This window comes from Leptopilina boulardi, unplaced genomic scaffold (genome assembly GCF_019393585.1).
Source record: "Leptopilina boulardi isolate dan_hultmark-lab unplaced genomic scaffold, ZJU_Lbou_2.1 LbouV2_204, whole genome shotgun sequence".
Taxonomy (NCBI): Eukaryota; Metazoa; Arthropoda; class Insecta; order Hymenoptera; family Figitidae; genus Leptopilina; species Leptopilina boulardi.
In genome coordinates this window covers 25,432-45,443 of record NW_026137757.1, presented here as the reverse complement: position 1 = coordinate 45,443, position 20,012 = coordinate 25,432, and the positions used below count along the sequence as shown (strand labels likewise).

Sequence of the window (20,012 nt, the reverse complement as noted above, 5' to 3'; positions counted from 1 at the left end):
CTACACGAATAAACTCTCCAAAACTTAATTCAATTTTTTTTACTCTCCACTGACTGATTCTACACGAAAGGATTCTCCAATCTTGAATAAAAAAAAAAATTTTTCATCCATTTTTTATCTCTTCAAACATCGATTCTACACGAATAAACTCGCCAAAATGTATTTCAATTTTTTTTACTCTCCACTGACTGATTCTACACGAAATGATTCTCCAATCTTGAATAAAAACGAAAATTATTTGATCCATTTTTTATCTCTCCACAAATCGATTCTACACGAATAAACTCTCCAAAACTTAATTCAATTTTTTTTATTCTCCACTGACTGATTCTACACGAAATGATTCTCCAATCTTGAATAAAAACGAAAATTATTTGATCCAATTTTTATCTCTCCACAAATCGACTCTACACGATTAAACTCTCCAAAACTTAATTCCATTTTTTTTACTCTTCACCGACTGATTCTACACGAAAGGATTCTTCAATCTTGAATAAAAACAAAAATTTTTGCATCCATTTTTTATCTCTTCAAACATCGATTCTACACGAATAAACTCGCCAAAATCTATTTCAATTTTTTTTACTCTCCACTGACTGATTCTACACGAAATGATTCTCCAATCTTGAATAAAAACTTAAAGTTTTAATTCCACTTTTATCTCTCCACAAATCGACTCTACACGATTAAACTCTCCAAAACTTAATTCCATTTTTTTTACTCTTCACCGACTGATTCTACACGAAATGATTCTCCAATCTTGAATAAAAACGAAAATTATTTGATCCATTTTTTATCTCTCCACAAATCGATTCTACACGAATAAACTCTCCAAAACTTAATTCAATTTTTTTTACTCTCCACTGACTGATTCTACACGAAAGGATTCTCCAATCTTGAATAAAAACTTAAAGTTTTAATTCCACTTTTATCTCTCCACAAATCGACTCTACACGATTAAACTCTCCAAAACTTAATTCAATTTTTTTTATTCTCCACTGACTGATTCTACACGAAAGGATTCTCCAATCTCGAATAAAAACGAAAATTATTTGATCCATTTTTTATCTCTCCACAAATCGATTCTACACGAATAAACTCTCCAAAACTTAATTCCATTTTTTTTACTCTTCACCGACAGATTCTACACGAAAGGATTCTCCAATCTTGAATAAAAACTTAAAGTTTTAATTCCACTTTTATCTCTCCACAAATCGACTCTACACGATTAAACTCTCCAAAACTTAATTCCATTTTTTTACTCTTCACCGACTGATTCTACACGAAAGGATTCTTCAATCTAGAATAAAAACAAAAATTTTTTCATCCATTTTTTATCTCTTCAAACATCGATTCTACACGAATAAACTCGCCAAAATCTATTTCAATTTTTTGTACTCTCCACTGACTGATTCTACACGATAGGATTCGCCAATCTTTAATAAAAACTTGAAGTTTTAGTTCCACTTTTTATCTCTCCACAAATCAACTGTACACGAATAAACTCTCCAAAACTTAATTCAATTTTTTTTATTCTCCACTGACTGATTCTACACGAAATGATTCTCGAATCTTGAATAAAAACGAAAATTATTTGATCCATTTTTTATCTCTCCAGAAATCGACTCTACACGAATAAACTCTCCAAAATTTATTTCAATTTTTTTTACTCTCCATTGACTGATTCTACACGAAAGGATTCACCAATCTTGAATAAAAATTTAAAGTTCTAGTTCCAACTTTTTATCTCTCCACAAATCGACTCTACATGAGTAAACTCTCCAAAACTTAATTCAATTTTTTTTATTCTCCACTGACTGATTCTACACAAAAGGATTCTCCAATCTTGAATGAAAACGAAAATTTTTTGATCCACTTTTTATCTCTCCACAAATCGATTCTACACGAATAAACTCTCCAAAACTTAATTCAATTTTTTTTATTTTCCACTGACTGATTCTACACGAGAGGATTCTCCAATCTTGAATAAAAACTTAAAGTTTTAATTACACTTTTATCTCTTTACAAATCGACTCTACACGATTAAACTCTCCAAAACTTAATTCCATTTTTTTTACTCTTCACCGACTGATTCTACACGAAAGGATTCTTCAATCTTGAATAAAAACAAAAATTTTTGCATCCATTTTTTATCTCTTCAAACATCGATTCTACACGAATAAACTCGCCAAAATCTATTTCAATTTTTTTTACTCTCCACTGACTGATTCTACAGGAAATGATTCTCCAATCTTGAATAAAAACTTAAAGTTTTAATTCCACTTTTATCTCTCCACAAATCGACTCTACACGATTAAACTCTCCAAAACTTAATTCCATTTTTTTAACTCTTCACCGACTGATTCTACACGAAATGATTCTCCAATCTTGAATAAAAACGAAAATTATTTGATCCATTTTTTATCTCTCCACAAATCGATTCTACACGAATAAACTCTCCAAAACTTAATTCAATTTTTTTTACTCTCCACTGACTGATTCTACACGAAAGGATTCTCCAATCTTGAATAAAAAAAAAAATTTTTCATCCATTTTTTATCTCTTCAAACATCGATTCTACACGAATAAACTCGCCAAAATGTATTTCAATTTTTTTTACTCTCCACTGACTGATTCTACACGATAGGATTCGCCAATCTTCAATAAAAACTTGAAGTTTTAGTTCCACTTTTTATCTCTCCATAAATCGACTGTACACGAATAAACTCTCCAAGACTTAATTCAATTTTTTTTATTCTCCACTGACTGATTCTACACGAAAGGATTCTCCAATCTTGAATAAAAACTAAAATTTTTTGATCCACTTTTTATCTCTCCACAAATCGACTCTACACGAGCAAACTCTCCAAAATTTATTTGAATTTTTTTTACTTTCCACTGACTGATTCTACACGAAATGATTCTCCAATCTTGAATAAAAACGAAAATTTTTTGATCCACTTTTATCTCTCCACAAATCGACTCTACATGAGTAAACTCTCCAAAATTTATTTCAATTTTTTTTACTCTCCATTGACTGATTCTACACGAAAGGATTCACCAATCTTGAATAAAAATTTAAAGTTCTAGTTCCAACTTTTTATCTCTCCACAAATCGACTCTACATGAGTAAACTCTCCAAAACTTAATTCAATTTTTTTATTCTCCACTGACTGATTCTACATGAAATGATTCTCCAATCTTGAATAAAAACGAAAATTATTTGATCCATTTTTTATCTCTCCACAAATCGATTCTACACGAATAAACTCTCCAAAACTTAATTCCATTTTTTTTACTCTTCACCGACTGATTCTACACGAAAGGATTCTCCAATCTTGAATAAAAACTTAAAGTTTTAATTCCACTTTTATCTCTCCACAAATCGACTCTACACGATTAAACTCTCCAAAACTTAATTCCATTTTTTTTACTCTTCACCGACTGATTCTACACGAAAGGATTCTTCAATCTTGAATAAAAACAAAAATTTTTTCATCCATTTTTTATCTCTTCAAACATCGATTCTACACGAATAAACTCGCCAAAATCTATTTCAATTTTTTGTACTCTCCACTGACTGATTCTACACGATAGGATTCGCCAATCTTTAATAAAAACTTGAAGTTTTAGTTCCACTTTTTATCTCTCCACAAATCAACTGTACACGAATAAACTCTCCAAAACTTAATTCAATTTTTTTTATTCTCCACTGACTGATTCTACACGAAATGATTCTCGAATCTTGAATAAAAACGAAAATTATTTGATCCATTTTTTATCTCTCCACAAATCGATTCTACACGAATAAACTCTCCAAAACTTAATTCAATTTTTTTTACTCTCCACTGACTGATTCTACACGAAAGGATTCTCCAATCTTGAATAAAAACTTAAAGTTTTAATTCCACTTTTATCTCTCCACAAATCGACTCTACACGATTAAACTCTCCAAAACTTAATTCAATTTTTTTTAATTTTCCACTGACTGATTCTACACGAAAGGATTCTCCAATCTTGAATAAAAACTAAAATTTTTTGATCTACTTTTTATCTCTCCACAAATCGACTCTACACGAGCAAACTCTCCAAAATTTACTTGAATTTTTTTTACTTTCCACTGACTGATTCTACACGAAATGATTCTCCAATCTTGAATAAAAACGAAAATTTTTTGATCCATTTTTTATCTCTTCAAACATCGATTCTACACGAATAAACTCTCCAAAACTTAATTCAATTTTTTTTATAATGCACTAACTGATTCTACACGAAAGGATTCTCCAATCTTGAATAAAAACTTAAAGTTTTAATTCTACTTTTATCTCTCCACAAATCGACTCTACACGATTAAACTCTCCAAAACTTAATTCAATTTTTTTTATTCTCCACTGACTGATTCTACACGAAAGGATTCTCCAATCTTGAATAAAAACTAAAATTTTTTGATCCACTTTTTATCTCTCCACAAATCGACTCTACACGAGCAAACTCTCCAAAATTAACTTGAATTTTTTTTACTTTCCACTGACTGATTCTATACGAAATGATTCTCCAATCGTGAATAAAAACGAAAATTTTTTGATACACTTTTTATCACTCCATAAATCGACTCTACACGAATAAACTCTCCAAAATTTATTTCAATTTTTTTTACTCTCCATTGACTGATTCTACACGAAAGGATTCACCAATCTTGAATAAAAATTTAAAGTTCTAGTTCCAACTTTTTTTCTCTCCACAAATCGACTCTACATGAGTAAACTCTCCAAAACTTAATTCAATTTTTTTTATTCTCCACTGACTGATTCTACACAAAAGGATTCTCCAATCTTGAATGAAAACGAAAATTTTTTGATCCACTTTTTATCTCTCCACAAATCGACTCTACACGAGCAAACTCTCCAAAACTTAATTCAATTTTTTTTATAATGCACTAACTGATTCTACACGAAAGGATTCTCCAATCTTGAATAAAAACTTAAAGTTTTAATTCTACTTTTATCTCTCCACAAATCGACTCTACACGATTAAACTCTCCAAAACTTAATTCAATTTTTTTTATTCTCCACTGATTGATTCTACACGAAAGGATTCTCCAATCTTGAATAAAAACTAAAATTTTTTGATCCACTTTTTATCTCTCCACAAATCGACTCTACACGAGCAAACTCTCCAAAATTTACTTGAATTTTTTTTACTTTCCACTGACTGATTCTACACGAAATGATTCTCCAATCTTGAATAAAAACTAAAATTTTGTGATCCTTTTCTTATCTTTTCAAACATCGATTCTACACGAATAAACCTCTCCAAAACCTATTTGAATTTTTTTTACTCTCCATCGACTGATTCTACACGTAAGGATTGGCCAATCTTTAATAAAATCTTAAATTTTTAGTTCCTCTTTTTATCTCTCCAGAAATCGACTACACGAGTAAGCTCTCCAAAACTTAATTCAATTTTTTTTATTCTCCACTGACTGATTCTACACGAAAGGATTCTCCAATCTTGAATAAAAACTAAAATTTTTTGATCCACTTTTTATGTTTTTACACTTTGACTCTACACTCATAAACTCTCCAAAATTTAATTCAAGTATTTTTCTATACCCACAGACTAATTCTATGTAAAGAAACTGTTTAAAATTAAATTAATGTCTTCCTCAACAGTGATCGATTCTTCACGAAGGAATTCCCCAAAATTAAATCAATTTTTTATTTCAACATACCATTTTTTTTATTTATAGTAATTGTGTTATTTAATTAATGAACAGGAAGTTAAACTCAGTTTTTATAAATTATAAATAGTGTTACCTGACCAATTTAATAGTTTGAATAAATGAATTAACGTAACTCAATAAATGAGTAATATAAAATTTTGGAAATTATTAAAATTAATTTTTGGTTGACAGGAATGTATATCATTTTATTTTTATTAATTATTGTAGCTTACAAAAGTAGTGAAGTATTAATTAGGAACAGACGGAAAAATCCATAATAAAAAATGTCTGTAATCACTGAACAAGTAGCCAATATAATTAGTTCTTAAATAATGCTGGGAATCAACAAAATTTAATTCTTTTTTGTTCTACGTCTCCGTTTTGGGGGAGGTGCTTGATCCTGTTTATCTTTTTTTACTTTTTTTATCGATCGTGTTTTTGTCATTTTCCCTTTTTCTGACGGCTTGACGCTGTTGGACTTCGAGAATGGTCGACCTCTTTTTTTCATTTTATTTTCAGGTGTGTTTTTTGCCCCTGCGTTGGACTTAACATTTCCCTTTTTTCGGACTTCTTTCTGTTTTCCTCGTTGGTGCCGCTCGTTCCCGGTGTTGTTTTATCTAAATTAATAATTCAAGTAAGTATTTTAGTTAAATTTTAGTTACTGAATTATTTGTATCTTCACTGTAAAAAGCTGCGATTCAAAATGATACGCATGAGGCTCATTTTGATACGCAACAAACATGGGCTAATGGCGCCACCTAACTGGCTCATTTTTGCTGCGTATCAAAATGAACCGCATGCGGATCATTTTGAGTCACAGGTTTTTACTGTGCGTTTCACACTTTAATATTGTAATTTTTATACATTTATACAAATCACCATACAAATCACCTGAAATTTCTTGGCTGTTCTCCTTCTCACTTTCTACATTTAATTTTGATTCTGCCTCTCTGTTATTATTACACTTATTTATATCGTGATTGTTTTCGTTGTTTTTCTCAATTTCGCTGTTATCGTTATTTTCGCAATGTTTTTGGCTGCTCTCGTTAGTGCCGATTGTCGTTAATCTTGTTTCCTCTGAAATATTTGTCCAAATATGTAAGTATTATTTTTTTAAGAAAGAAATTATAGAACCCCCATTTTATAAAGTTTTATTGATCTAAAAAAAATTTGTTTGGCCAAAAAAATAGACTAATATATTTTTGTGTTTTCCCTTGAATTAAAATTCAAAACAGAATTGTCAGATTGTGTCCAATTTTACAGATAATTTCGAAAAACTACTCAGAAACACGAAATAAAGGCGAAACATATTTTTTTTTGTTTCATATTTTTCTTGGGCAGTTTTTGACATTGTCTCAAAAATTTGAGTCAATTTGAAAATTTTCACAGCAGATTTTAATTCAGTGGAAAAATACATGAAAATATAGTAGTGTGGTATCTCGGCTAAAAAAATTTTTTATGTACTTGTGTTATTATTATTATTGGTTTATTATTATTATTTTGTATTTTATTTTTATTGTTTATATATTATTTTTAATATTATTATTTAAATTTTATTTTAATTTTATTGTTTTTATATTCAGAGGCTATATTTATATAAAATACCTGTTAAATCTAATTCAATGCCAAGAAAACCATCAATTAAGAAAGATGACTCTATAAAAAATTATTATTTTAATGTTAAATTTTGAAATGCACAAATAATTTTTAATTTCCACATGATGTATACATTACCTTTCGAAAGGAACTCCTCTTCAAGGCCATGTTCATTGAACAGAAATTCGTGAAAATCTATAATTTAATCAGATTTTCATTATCTTATTTTAAAAAAATTGCTTAAAAAATTATCGATCTGAATTTTTATTACCTGGTGTAGAAAGATTTGAATTTTGATTCGAGTTATCTGGCTGCGGCGTTACGCCCCGACCCACGTCCCTGCGCAATTTATCAGATACAGTTTCTAGAAAAAATATGGAGTTGTTAATTTATTATCAAGTTGTGCTAATCGGTTTACTTTAGTTCCATTAATGTTTTTTGAGTTTTTATATGCGAATTTTTTATGACCTTCTGTATTTTTGTTCTTTTCCATCATAGAGGTTTCCAACAAAAGTTCACTCTCATTTTCTGAGTCTAAAATTTTTTACATATAATTACATATGTATATAGGTAATAATAATAAAAATATACATATTACTAAATTTAATTTTGTTTTCTTACGTACACATTTGATATAATATATTGTCATAAGCTAAGCGTCGATTAGAATTAATTACAGTTTGTAAGAATCCTTTCAAAGACAATCTAAATTTGAATTTATAAATATTTATTATTTTTTATATAAAAAGTTCTAAAATATTTTAAAAAATTTGTGCGCTAACTATCACTTCTAAATTTAAATCAATAAAAGATTATTAAATTCATTAGTGACACTGCGCTACTAATTCACACTAGTTATAAAAATGTTTCTCTTAGTTAATGAAATAAATAATAAAACTGATAATAAAATACTCCCTAACAACAATGGATGTTCTAGGATATCCTACGAATGTCATATTCATATCCGGAAATTAGAATATCTTTAGGATGTCTTCAGGATATCCACGGATATTCGTGGGACATCCTATGGATATCCTAATTTCCGGGTATCCCTACGACGTCCACAGGATATCCTGAATATCCGGTTGCTCTTAGGGCTCATATAAATCAGTAGCTTAGTTTTAATCGTCATCAATCCGATAATTATTGATTAACAATTTTTTTTACTTGTTTACTGTAAGTTTCTCTTGTTGATTTTTAATGAAATCTTTGTCCATGCTCCAACGCGAATTCCTACTTTGTCTCAATTTTTTTCCCCATTAATTACTCTCTCTAGCTTCTGATCTTCTTTCTTAATCAGCTTATCGAGTACTTGTAAAAATAAAAAATAAAATTACGCTATGTTGTAATCAGGGTTGGTACAAAAATCTGATTTTAAAATTCAATGACATTTTCAGGTTTTCCAGGACTAGTTTCAGAAATTTCAAGGTTAATTTTACACATATATTTTTCGTATAAATATCTAATTATTTTATTAATCATTGACAAATTTCCAATTTATTCTTTATAAATACACAACCAATTAAAATATGAGGGATCATCCATTTTTTATGAATGTAAAACATCTTAAAATATAAAATTCATGGAAACTAACAATTTTTTGTTAATTTTTTTTAAAGTTAATCGGAAGAATAAAACTTAAAAAAATCATTTTGTCAAAATTTTATTTAGATATTTCTAAAAAAAGTGTCATTTTCAATGTTGCATAAGAATTTGATTAAGTTCTAAAATAATAAACGCTTCTTCACGTTCTTAGAATTATTTTATCAGTAAAATGATTTTTAAAATTCTAATAAATTTACTTTATGTATTTTTCTTAAATAAATCCAAATAATATCAAGTTTTATATATTTTACAAAATTGCTATCAACATAAAAAAATTTTTCCAAATTTTTAAATTTTTTAGTATAATTTTGACAACTTGTATTTTTCAAGAAAAAGTTACCTGTTAATGTTTCTCATTCTGTATAAAGAGTACCTTTAAAATATAAACCTAAGAACATGAAAAAACGTTAATTATTTTTGAACTTATTCAAATTTTTATGAAAGATTGAAAATGACAATTGGAATTCGTAAAAAATTCTGACAAAAACAGGAAATTTTTGTGAATTCCTGGAATTTCATTTATTTTACTTTATAAAACTTGAAAAATAAAAAAAAAATTTCTCGGCTATAGTTACAGATATCTTCAATTTATTCAATTGTATTTATCTGAATTATTGGAACTCTTATGTTAGAATAATCGAAAGATATATAACTCTTTTGGGTTGATTAAACGCACACCTCTATTTTAATTTCAATATTACAGAAATATTTAATTTCATTTTTTTAACCTTGAAAAAACCTAGAAAAGTCAGGGAATTTGTTTCTGAAACCTGAGAAATGTTCAATTTTTAACTAATTTGTATCAGTGATTGACTTTTTTCTATTAGTTGGTTAAATTTTACTAATGAATTAATGAAAAAAAAATTTTTATTAATGGATCAAAAAAATGTAATGTAATGATTTCAGAAATGCAAGCCATTTTTTGGATGACCAAATGAAAAATAATTAATAAATATTACTTCTAATATTTTTCTATGAATTTTTTTTCTTTTTTTATGAAAAATAATTTCTAAAAAACTTGGAAAAATATCATTATTTGGCCTGGAAAAGTTAGGGGATTTTCATAATGGAAAAGCGCAACAATCCTGGTTTAGTCAATGTGGTCAATGTTTAAACTCACTGATGTACTTCATGATTGTTGGGTCCGACACTTGCAGGAATGATGCAATTAGTGTATTAAAAAGCGTTTCTGCAAACGGATCCATTCGTTCAGTACAATAAAATGAGTTCACAGATTCTGATAATGGTATCCATTTTCTCCTTAAATACGTCATGTAATTGTTAACAAGTGGAACTTCATGAGCAACTTTGTCAGCTTCACTTTGAATAATCGTTAATCCATCTTGGAAATGTGAGAGTGACGCTAAAGGCAATCCCAGTGACATCCACAATATTTCATTGTAATTGTCAGAAATACCAAGCAATTTCCACTGTTTTAACAATTCCTGTACATATGATTGTTTTGAGGAAATAAATATATTTTTTGTATAATTTTTTTAATAATATCCCAAGAAGGCATTAATTGTGGATGATACATCCCAGATATTTTTTTAACATACCTCCAGAATAAAGATTTCTTTAATTCAAAAAATCAATTTCTTTGACAAATTTTTATTTAATATAAATAAATTTTTTTTCAAACAACTCATCTTTGTTAAAAAAATTATTTTCGTTTCATAGAAATTTGGCCATTTGAGAAGAATACACTTTTTGGTACTTCCAAGTATCCTTGGAAATAAAAATAAATTTTTAGCTGAAATTTTGAGGGATGATAGAGAAGGGTTCAATTAATTGCGCTGTCCTCCTCATTAACTATAATTTTACGGAAAAATAATAAAAATAAAGCAATAAATAGTGATCTAATGTATCTTCGTCACGTGGGACTTTCCCACATGGCCTTAAATTCAAAGAAATGTTTCTTTGACCATATGACAATGCAGAAATTTCTTTGATTTAATACACAAATTTTTTTCCATCAAAAAAACTTTCTTTGAATCGAAGAAATTTTCTTTTAATGAGAGGCACTGGTGAAATTTCAGCCTATTAAAATTATTATTGTTAAAGGGTGTCAATTTTTTTTCTTTCATAATTTAGGACCCAAAATTAATATATTAATATATATTATTAAAATTGAAAAAAAAATTTTTTGGCCATTTTAGAACATTTATTTTTTGAAAAAATTAAAATTTTTTAAAATCCATGCGATTGATTGTTCATAATCATGAAAAAATCGTATAAAAAATTTGACAATGAAAAATAACGAAAATTGTGGAAGGAGTTGTTTTTTAAGGAATTAACACTAAAACTAAAAAAAATTCAAATTGAATATTTTTAGGGGTAATAATTTTTTTGTGACATTTTTTTACAACCTAAAATCGTATTCCACTGTGAAAAAAAAAAAATTTTTAACTATTTTACAATTTTTTTTTTTTTAAATTTTTCATTTTTTAAAAAAATTTACATTTTTTAAAATCCACGCGCCTGATTGTTCAGAATTATGAAAAAAACTTATGCAAAAATCGTCAATAAAAAATAATTAAAATTGTGAGAGATGTTTAAATTTATATTTTTCGAGATTTTTGAAGTTTATTGAAAGAAATTATTAACAAATTTAGTAGTATAGCAACACGGGTTCTAGCGCAGTTACCGACCGAGGTCGGTAAAGTAGGAATCTGTTTTACCGACATTTTTTACCTGCGTTGCAATGTGGTGTAGTTCTAATTTTCACCGCTAGATGGCGCCACTTTATTTTGGCGGCCAATTTAAACTGGCTTGCAATGTGGTAATTTTTTTTCTCACACATTTTTACCTGCGTTGCAATGTGGTGTAGTTCTAATTTTCACCGCTAGATGGCGCCACTTTATTTTGGCGGCCAATTTAAACTGGCTTGCAATGTGGTAATTTTTTTTTCTCACACATTTTTACCTGCGTTGCAATACTGTGTTCTTCTTTACCGATCGTTTTAATTCTCGTTGCCACCGCTAGATGGCGCCACTTTTTTTTGGCGGCCAATTTAAAATTGCTTCGAATTTGGTAATTTTTTTCTCAACCATTTTTACCTGCCTTGCAATATTGTGTTCTTTTATACCGGCCGTCTTAATTCTCATTGTCACCGGTATATGGCACCACTTTATTTTGGCAGCCAATTTAAAATTGCTTGGAATTTGTATAATTTTTAAATATCTCGCAAATTTTACCTACCGAATTATTACCTGTTGCCGTCAATAGATGGCCTCACTTAAAAATTATAAACTTAAAAAGGTGTATTGGAAGTGGGGCGTTTTAAATTTTAGCGCCAATGATGGCGTCTTTATTTAAATTTGCTTGGAAGTAGTTGCACCCTGATCTATCAACACTTCATTTCATTCAGTTAGTTCGGGGAATCCCCAGGCTTTACGCGCCTGTCAGCGGAGCGCGCAGGGATGGGTGTGTTTAGTTGCGCGCGGCTGTTAGGTAGTGGGGAGCGGCTGAGGTGGGGTGCGCCATAGTGGGGAGCGGTTGAGGTGGGGTGCGCCATAGTGGGGAACAGGGTATAAGGCGGGCAGCGCAAGCCACCAGCAGCATTATCTTGTGTTCACAGGTACAGCATAGATCGTCTATAGAGAAGAGTAGCAGTTCAAGAAGATTTTTCCACACTTTTTAATACTTTTATTTCAGTTTTTTTCTTCTGTTTTATTTTGTCTGTTTCAGTTTTTTTTTCTTATTTTTTTTGTTTCAGATTTTCTTCTGTTTCAGGTTTGTTCTTTTGTTTCAGGTTTGTTCTTTTGTTTCAGGTTTGTTCTTTTGTTTTAGGTTTAAGTGTATATATTGTATCTCTTTTTTTCTTAGTCTTAGGGTTTTCGTTATACGTTTTAAGGTTTAGAATTAAGATTCTTCGTTTGTAAAAAAAAATGCCAAAGGTTAATTCTCCAAAAAAATCACGGAAACGAATTCAGGTAAATGAATTCAATGAAGTTTGCCAAGAATGTGACAATTTTATAAAAATCGCGGAAAATCAACTCATCTCCACTATGGGAAAGACTGGAGATGATAGATTTGTTAACGCATTTGAATGGCAAAACAAGTGTCAACGTTATAAAAATGTAATGAGAACATTTTCGCGTAAATTTGATTTTTTCCCACATCAAAAATCGAGATATCTAAATTTATGCCAAAAGCTTGAATACTTGCGTTGCAATTTTGATGCGTTAATGAAGCGTGGTGCAGGAGTGCAAATGAATGACAGAATAAAGTGGGTGAATTTTGATGAGGCTTTTGAGGGTCGATTACAAAGTAGTGCTATCATTAATGTAGATTACAAGGACATTAATGAGTTCCTTGATGATGCTTTTGTTTTATTTCAGATTAATATTGAAAAAGCTTTAAACAAATTTGGTCCAATAAAAGTATATACCGTGTTAGGTGCAAAATTCAAAAAAGATTCAATAGATGGTAGAGAAGAAATATCTGATTTAAAAACATTTACCGCAAAAACTGCTGAAATCTTAAATACAACCCCGTTAGATGACTGGTATAATGTTAATGTTAAACAAGTTACTTTGAGAAGAATTGAAGAGTTCCAAGAGAAAGATTCTAATTGGAAACTTGATTCGATTCAAAGATTAGAGGTTAACATTAACAAGTACAACCCTATGCGCGCAAGTTCTTACATTGACTTACCACTTCCAATAAAACGTAAAAAAGCCTGTATTAATGTGCAAAACATAGATAATCAGTGTTTTAAATGGGCAATACTATCAGCTTTATACCCACCTTTGAGAGATGCTGACCGCGTTTCAAAATACAGACAGTATGAAGAAACGCTTAATTTTACTGGAATTAAATTTCCTGTCGCACTTAAAGATATTTCTAAATTTGAGGCTCTGAACAACATTTCAGTAAATGTATACGGTCTTAGCAAAAGAGATAAAAAGTTTACCGTTTCACCTCTACATCTTTCATCTCAAAAAAAGTTTACTCATGTAAATATGTTACTAATTGAAGACCACTACATAGATGAAAATCTTATTGATGATGAAGAGAGGGAGTCTGATAATGTAACTATCATTTCATTCAACTACCATTATGTCTGGATAAAGGACTTATCGAGACTAGTAAGTTCGGATTTATCAAAGCAGAAAAATAAAAAGTACATATGTGATCGCTGTTTACACTATTTTCTTAATGAACAAAAGCTTACAAGCCATGAAGAAAATTGTAGAAAAATGAACGAGACAAGAATTAGGCTACCGGAAGAAGGAAAAAATTTTGTTGAATTTAAAAATTTCCAGAACAAGGAGCGTGTTCCTTTTATTATTTATGCGGATTGTGAGAGTTTATTAATTCCTGCTGATATACCACAAGAGATCAATAATACTGAGGTTTTCCAAAATCATAAAACGCTCAGTATTGGTTACTACTTGAAGTGTGGTTTTGATGACTCATTGTCCATGTACAAAGCATCTCCAATAGATGAGGAGAATCCTGCAAAGTGGTTTTCAAAGGAGTTAAAGAATTTATCAGATAATCTTAATATGAGATTTAAAAACCCTATTCCAATGAAAGTGCTAAGTCGACAAGAACTGGTTGATTTTAGAAATGTAAATACATGTCATATTTGTAGAAAGAAAATCAAGTATGGGGATGTAAAAGTAAGAGACCACTGTCATCTAACAGGGAAGTATCGTGGGCCCGCGCATCAAGAGTGCAACATTAATTATCACGAATCACAGGTTATACCTGTTGTTTTTCATAACCTGAGTGGTTATGACGCGCATTTCATAATTGAATCTATTGCTACGGAATTTGAAGGCAAAGTTGATCTGCTTCCCATAAATAAAGAGAAGTATATCAGTTTTACAAAAAATATTAAGGATAGTGTTATAAAATTTCGCTTTATTGATTCATTTAAATTTATGGCATCATCATTGGACAAATTAGCGTCCTACCTCGATGAATACAAAATTGTAAGTTCAGTATTTTTTAATTACAGCAACGATAAAATTAAATTGTTAACTCGTAAAGGAGTTTTTCCTTACGAATATATTGATTCACGGGAAAAACTTGAAGAGACTCAATTACCACCAAAAGAAAAATTTTATAGTACGTTAAATGATTCAAATGTTTCCGACGAAGATTATGCACATGCGCAGAAAGTGTGGACCGAATTCAATTGTCAAAATCTCGGCGACTACGTGTATTTGTATATGCAAACAGATGTACTGTTACTTGCAGATATTTTCGAAAATTTCCGAAATCAGTGTTTACTCGCATACGGTCTTGATGCAGCGCATTATTATACAACACCAGGTTTAACATGGGATGCTATGTTAAAGTATACGAATATAAAATTGGAACTCCTCACAGACATTGATATGGTGATGTTTGTTGAACGTGGAATTAGAGGTGGAATAAGTCAATGTACCAATCGGTACGCAAAAGCAAATAATCCTTACATGGAAGAATATAATGAAAATGAGGAAACATCTTACATCGTATACTTTGACGCAAATAACTTGTATGGTTGGGCCATGATTCAATCACTTCCATATGGTGGCTTTGAGTGGGAAGAAAATATTGACAATTCTTTTGATTTTAACGTTCCAGATGATGGGCCAATAGGTTACATTTTGGAAGTCGACTTAGATTATCCGGAAGAACTTCATGAAAAACATAGTGATTTTCCGTTTTGTCCTGAACGCTCAAAGCCACCAGGGTCAAAAGAGCCGAAGCTTCTAACTACCCTTCTACCGAAGCGAAAGCATGTTCTCCATTACCGTGCTTTGAAGCAAGCTGTAGCCAACGGCCTAGTATTAATTCAAATTCATCGCGTTTTAAAATTTCAGCAAGCCATGTGGTTAAAAAATTACATTGATTTTAATACAACTCAACGAACTAATGCTAATAATGAGTTTGAAAAAAACTTGTTTAAATTAATGAACAACGCGGTATTTGGCAAAACAATGGAGAACGTGCGAAAACATGTTGATATAAAACTTGTGACAAAGTGGCAGGGTAGATATGGAGCTGAAGCATTCATTGCGAAACCTAATTTCCACAGCAGGGCCATTTTTAACGAGAACTTGGTTGCTGTGGAGCTTAGAAAAATGGAAGTTTTGATGAACAAACCACTTTATGTTGGTTTGACTGTTTTGGATGTGTCAAAAACTTTAATTTACAACTTTCATTACGATTACATGCTAAAAAAGTATGATGGAAAAAATTTAAAACTGTTGTACACCGACACCGATAGCCTTATTTATGAAATCAAATGCTCTAATATTTATAGAGACATGAAAGAAGATATTCACAAATTCGATACTTCGGATTATCCAGTAAATAATGTGTACAATATTCCGCAAGCCAACAAAAAAATTTTAGGACTTATGAAAGATGAGTGCAGCGGGAAAATTGTAACTGAATTTGTTGGCTTGCGGAGTAAAATGTACAGTGTGCGAGTGGAAGATCAAGATTTTATTAAAAAAGCAAAAGGTGTGAAATCCGCAGTTGTAAAGAAAACTATTACCTTTGATGACTACACGTATTGTTTACGAAATGTTAAAATGCAATCGCGAACTCAATATTGTATCAGATCGAAACTTCACAATGTTCAAACTTTAAAACAAACAAAAGTAGCTTTAAGTCCTTACGATGATAAAAGATTTTTGTTAGATAATAGTACAGATACCCTTGCATGGGGACATTGTAAAATTAGACAAATTAACGATGAAGCTATGGAATTGTAAATAGATGATAATGATGATGATGATGATGATTTGGGAAGATAAAGGTGTTTTAATAAAAGATACTGTACATTTTATATTATGTTTATTTATTAGAACCTTAATCTAGTTACATTTTTAACTTTATTTTAACTATTTTTAACTTTATTTTAACTATTTTTAACTTTTTTTAACTATATTTAACTTTATTTTAACTATATTTAACTTTATTTTAACTATTTTTAACTTATCTTTAACTATTTTTAACTTTTTTTAACTATATTTAACTTTATTTTAACTTATCTTTAACTATTTTTAACTTTATTTTAACTTTATTTTAACTATTTTTATATATATATTACATATCAGATTTTTTTATCCAACTATTGTGTGAGTTGTCAAATCCAAGCCATTTTACATATACATTGTTGCCACGGCTTTTAAGGACTTTCTCGACGAGGTAAACATCTGGATATTTAACTTTTAATAGTTCTTCTTCGTAGAAACCACCTTCGATTGGCTGATTTTCATAATCTGAAAGTTTGTATGTAACTGGTTTTGTTCGTTTTACTTGATCTACAGTGAATATTTCCGTTGTCCAGTTGGGGGTGTATCCTTTTTCAAAGATGTTTTTATGTTTGCTGACTCGAACTCTATCTCCAACTTTAAATTTTTGTCTTCTCATTAGAATTTTTCTTAATTTACGGATACGTCTCATCAGTTCTCTTGTATCTTCTACGGTGACATCTTTAGGTTTCATACCAATCGTACGATGTTTTTTATTATTGTACTTTGATATGAGAATTGGTAAAAGATTAAACCATTTGTAATTGCCTTGTAAGTTGAATTCAGGCCACATCATATTTTTTAGAGTGCGGTTAAACCTTTCAACAATTGATGCTTTTAAATTACTATAAGTCGAATAGAGATTAATATTGAATTCTTGCATTAAACTCTGAAATTCAGAGTTATAAAATTCCTTGCCTCTATCAGTGTGTAAATTTTTTGGAATACGACCTTCTTTTAATATTAATTTCATGGCTGAAGAAATATCTTTTCCATTTTTACTTTTTACAGGTACAGCCCAGGCATATTTGGAAAATATGTCTATTACTGTGAGCATGTATTTGAAACCTTTATTGGAATAGGAGTAAGGTATCATTTCTACCAAATCTGCTTGCCAGGTTTCATCTATGCCACGCATTTGAACTTTACGACGAGGATAATTCCTTCTCGCTTGTTTATGCAGTTCAGTTACAACTGTTAACTTTTTATCATTCATCATTTGGAATAAATGTAGTTTCCTTGATAATAATATTTTGTTGTAATTTAATTTGTTTTAGTTTTTCGTTAACTCTATCTTCAACAACTTGTACTAAAATATTCAAATCATCAATGGCTGATCTTAATGAAGATATAATTTGAAAGATAGTTTTTATCTCGTTTCGGATAATTTGTTGTACAAGTCGTAAATTTACTGCATCATGCAGCTCTTCAGCATCTTGAACGTTACAAAGTCTTTTGCCTTCAATATTGTAATCTCCACTTGGAGTAACTTTAAATCCAATACCAGAAGGTCCAGGCAGTCCACGACTTGCAGAGGCAACACGTCGTGTTAAAGAATGTCCGAACACATCAATGCTCATTGTAATACTAAGCACTTCTTCTTTATGCTCTCTCTTAATATATAATTCGAGCTTCACGAAGTTCTTCGATAATTGACATAATCTCATTATTATGACTTGGATTACCAGCTTGCTGTGATCCTATGAGTAGTCGTAAACGGTCAACGAGTTCATTTGGATCATCCCAATAGATGTAGTCTGGATTAAATTGTCTTTTTGCAATCATAAATTGTGGTAATATATTTTTATGCTTCTTTAAAGAACCACCACCACCACCACTTTTCTTTGGTGTACTTTTGATAAGTTTTGCAATAACATCAGTGTACTTGGAAGTTCTACTTATGTTGACAGATTCACTTGGACTATAATTTTTTCGATGTGCATTCGTAGCAATGAGAATTTCTTTGTAATTTAAAAAATCATCTGAACTTATTAAAGCTTCTTTTGGTTTTTGTTTAAATAATAGTTCGAGTAACCCAGCAGTTTTTAAATAATTTTTCTTTCCAACAAGCTTAATATGTGAACCTTCAAATTCAATAGGTGTATCACCAATCATAAAAGAACCGTTGGCAAGTTTACGTACTCCATAAACCGTATCTAAAAACAGTTTTCTATTTTTATCTAACATAAAAATAAATTTATTTGTAATTTTTTCATAATCTTCTTCTTTTTCAAAGTTATTACTCTTATCAAGAAAAGTTGAATTTAGTAAAGTTTTATCAAATTCTTCATCATCGTCAACAGCAGTTGAAAAAGAGAAATCATTAATATCTTTCTTGAATTTTTCAATTTTAACATTTTTGAAAGGAGTTTCAGTTACATTTGCCAACTTTTGAAGAGGTGTAACTATTGGTTGCAGAGTTTCTTTTAACAATGTCTCTGCAGCCTCTTTACCCATTTTAAGTAAGCGATGTTTTCGTCTAATAGCGTCGCTTGCTTTTGCTATTTGACGCAATGTTTCTTGCTCTTTTCGATACATGTTTTCGTCTTGATAACATAAACTATACTAATTTAAAATGAAATAAAGTCCTTATATTTATAGTGTAATAAAGCAATCAAATCCCTTTCTATATCTTCCCTCATTAAAATTCCTATCTTTATCAATAACGACAAATCCATATTTATCAGATTTCCAACATTCTGAACATAAATCACGAAATTGAGTATAAGACATGTCTGTATTTACATGATCTTCGTAGACATGTTTTAAATTTTTTTCATCTTGTCTAAAAAGCACCAGTAAATTTACATTATCTCGGACTAGATGTTTTGGAATACGAGCATATGTTTGACACAAGTAGAAACTGTCAACATTTACATGTCTACCCATACAAAAGAAAGCTCTAACATTGTCTTGCTTTTCACAAGCAATATCATCAAAGATGAATATTGAGTTTGGTTTAGCATCTTTTGGAGATACTACTTCTTCATGCTCACTAAATGGAAAGTATTCAATTCCATCCACGTCATGAATTACATTTTTCAAAAATTGATATTTTGGCTGCTGCAGAGATTTAGAGTATAGATAAATATTTTCAAAACTTAAACCATTTGGATGTATAATTAAAGAGAGAAGAGCGTTTGTTTTACCACAATTTGAGGGACCACAAAAGACAGCTCGGATGCTATCTGAAAACAAGCTACCATGACGTTGAATTTTTTTCTCACTACTTTCAACGTCAATACTTGTGATTGGGAGTGCTACAGGTTGTTTCGTGAACTGCATCTTGACAGTAACTGCTCTGTAAACTATAAATACTCGGC

The 20,012-nt window shown here is 30.1% G+C and overlaps 3 protein-coding genes across 3 annotated transcripts; 1 reads left to right on the top strand and 2 right to left on the bottom strand.

Annotated features, from left to right (window-relative positions):
• Positions 1–6,096: 6,096 nt before the first annotated feature.
• On the bottom strand, positions 6,097–10,308 carry LOC127278499 (putative mediator of RNA polymerase II transcription subunit 29). Its single transcript, XM_051300232.1, has 5 exons — positions 10,044–10,308; positions 7,590–7,682; positions 7,457–7,513; positions 6,614–6,799; positions 6,097–6,339 (listed from the first exon to the last, which is right to left on the bottom strand). The coding sequence occupies exons 1-5, from the start codon at positions 10,306–10,308 to the stop codon at positions 6,227–6,229; spliced, it is 714 nt and encodes a 237-aa protein (XP_051156189.1). The 3' UTR covers positions 6,097–6,226.
• A 2,805-nt stretch (positions 10,309–13,113) lies between these two features.
• Positions 13,114–16,647, top strand: LOC127278498 (uncharacterized). Its single transcript, XM_051300231.1, has one exon. It carries the CDS (start codon positions 13,114–13,116, stop codon positions 16,645–16,647), a length of 3,534 nt encoding a protein of 1,177 aa, XP_051156188.1.
• Positions 16,648–18,303: 1,656 nt separating this feature from the next.
• On the bottom strand, positions 18,304–19,227 carry LOC127278496 (uncharacterized). Its single transcript, XM_051300230.1, has 3 exons — positions 18,933–19,227; positions 18,513–18,845; positions 18,304–18,446 (listed from the first exon to the last, which is right to left on the bottom strand). The coding sequence occupies exons 1-3, from the start codon at positions 19,225–19,227 to the stop codon at positions 18,304–18,306; spliced, it is 771 nt and encodes a 256-aa protein (XP_051156187.1).
• Positions 19,228–20,012: the final 785 nt, after the last annotated feature.

Coding starts and splice junctions, on each gene's coding strand:
- LOC127278498 (XM_051300231.1), top strand. CDS start 13,114: ATGAAGCGTGGTGCAGGAGTGCAAATGAATGACAGAATAAAGTGGGTG.
- LOC127278496 (XM_051300230.1), bottom strand. CDS start 19,227: ATGTATCGAAAAGAGCAAGAAACATTGCGTCAAATAGCAAAAGCAAGC. Junction 18,846..18,932: donor TTCAACTTTTCTTGATAAGA/GTAATAACTTTG, acceptor AACTGTTTTTAG/ATACGGTTTATGGAGTACGT. Junction 18,447..18,512: donor GAAAAGTGGTGGTGGTGGTG/GTTCTTTAAAGA, acceptor AATTTAATCCAG/ACTACATCTATTGGGATGAT.
- LOC127278499 (XM_051300232.1), bottom strand. CDS start 10,308: ATGTCACTGGGATTGCCTTTAGCGTCACTCTCACATTTCCAAGATGGA. Junction 7,683..10,043: donor AACAATCATGAAGTACATCA/GTGAGTTTAAAC, acceptor TATTTTTTCTAG/AAACTGTATCTGATAAATTG. Junction 6,340..6,613: donor GAACAGCCAAGAAATTTCAG/GTGATTTGTATG, acceptor TTATTAATTTAG/ATAAAACAACACCGGGAACG.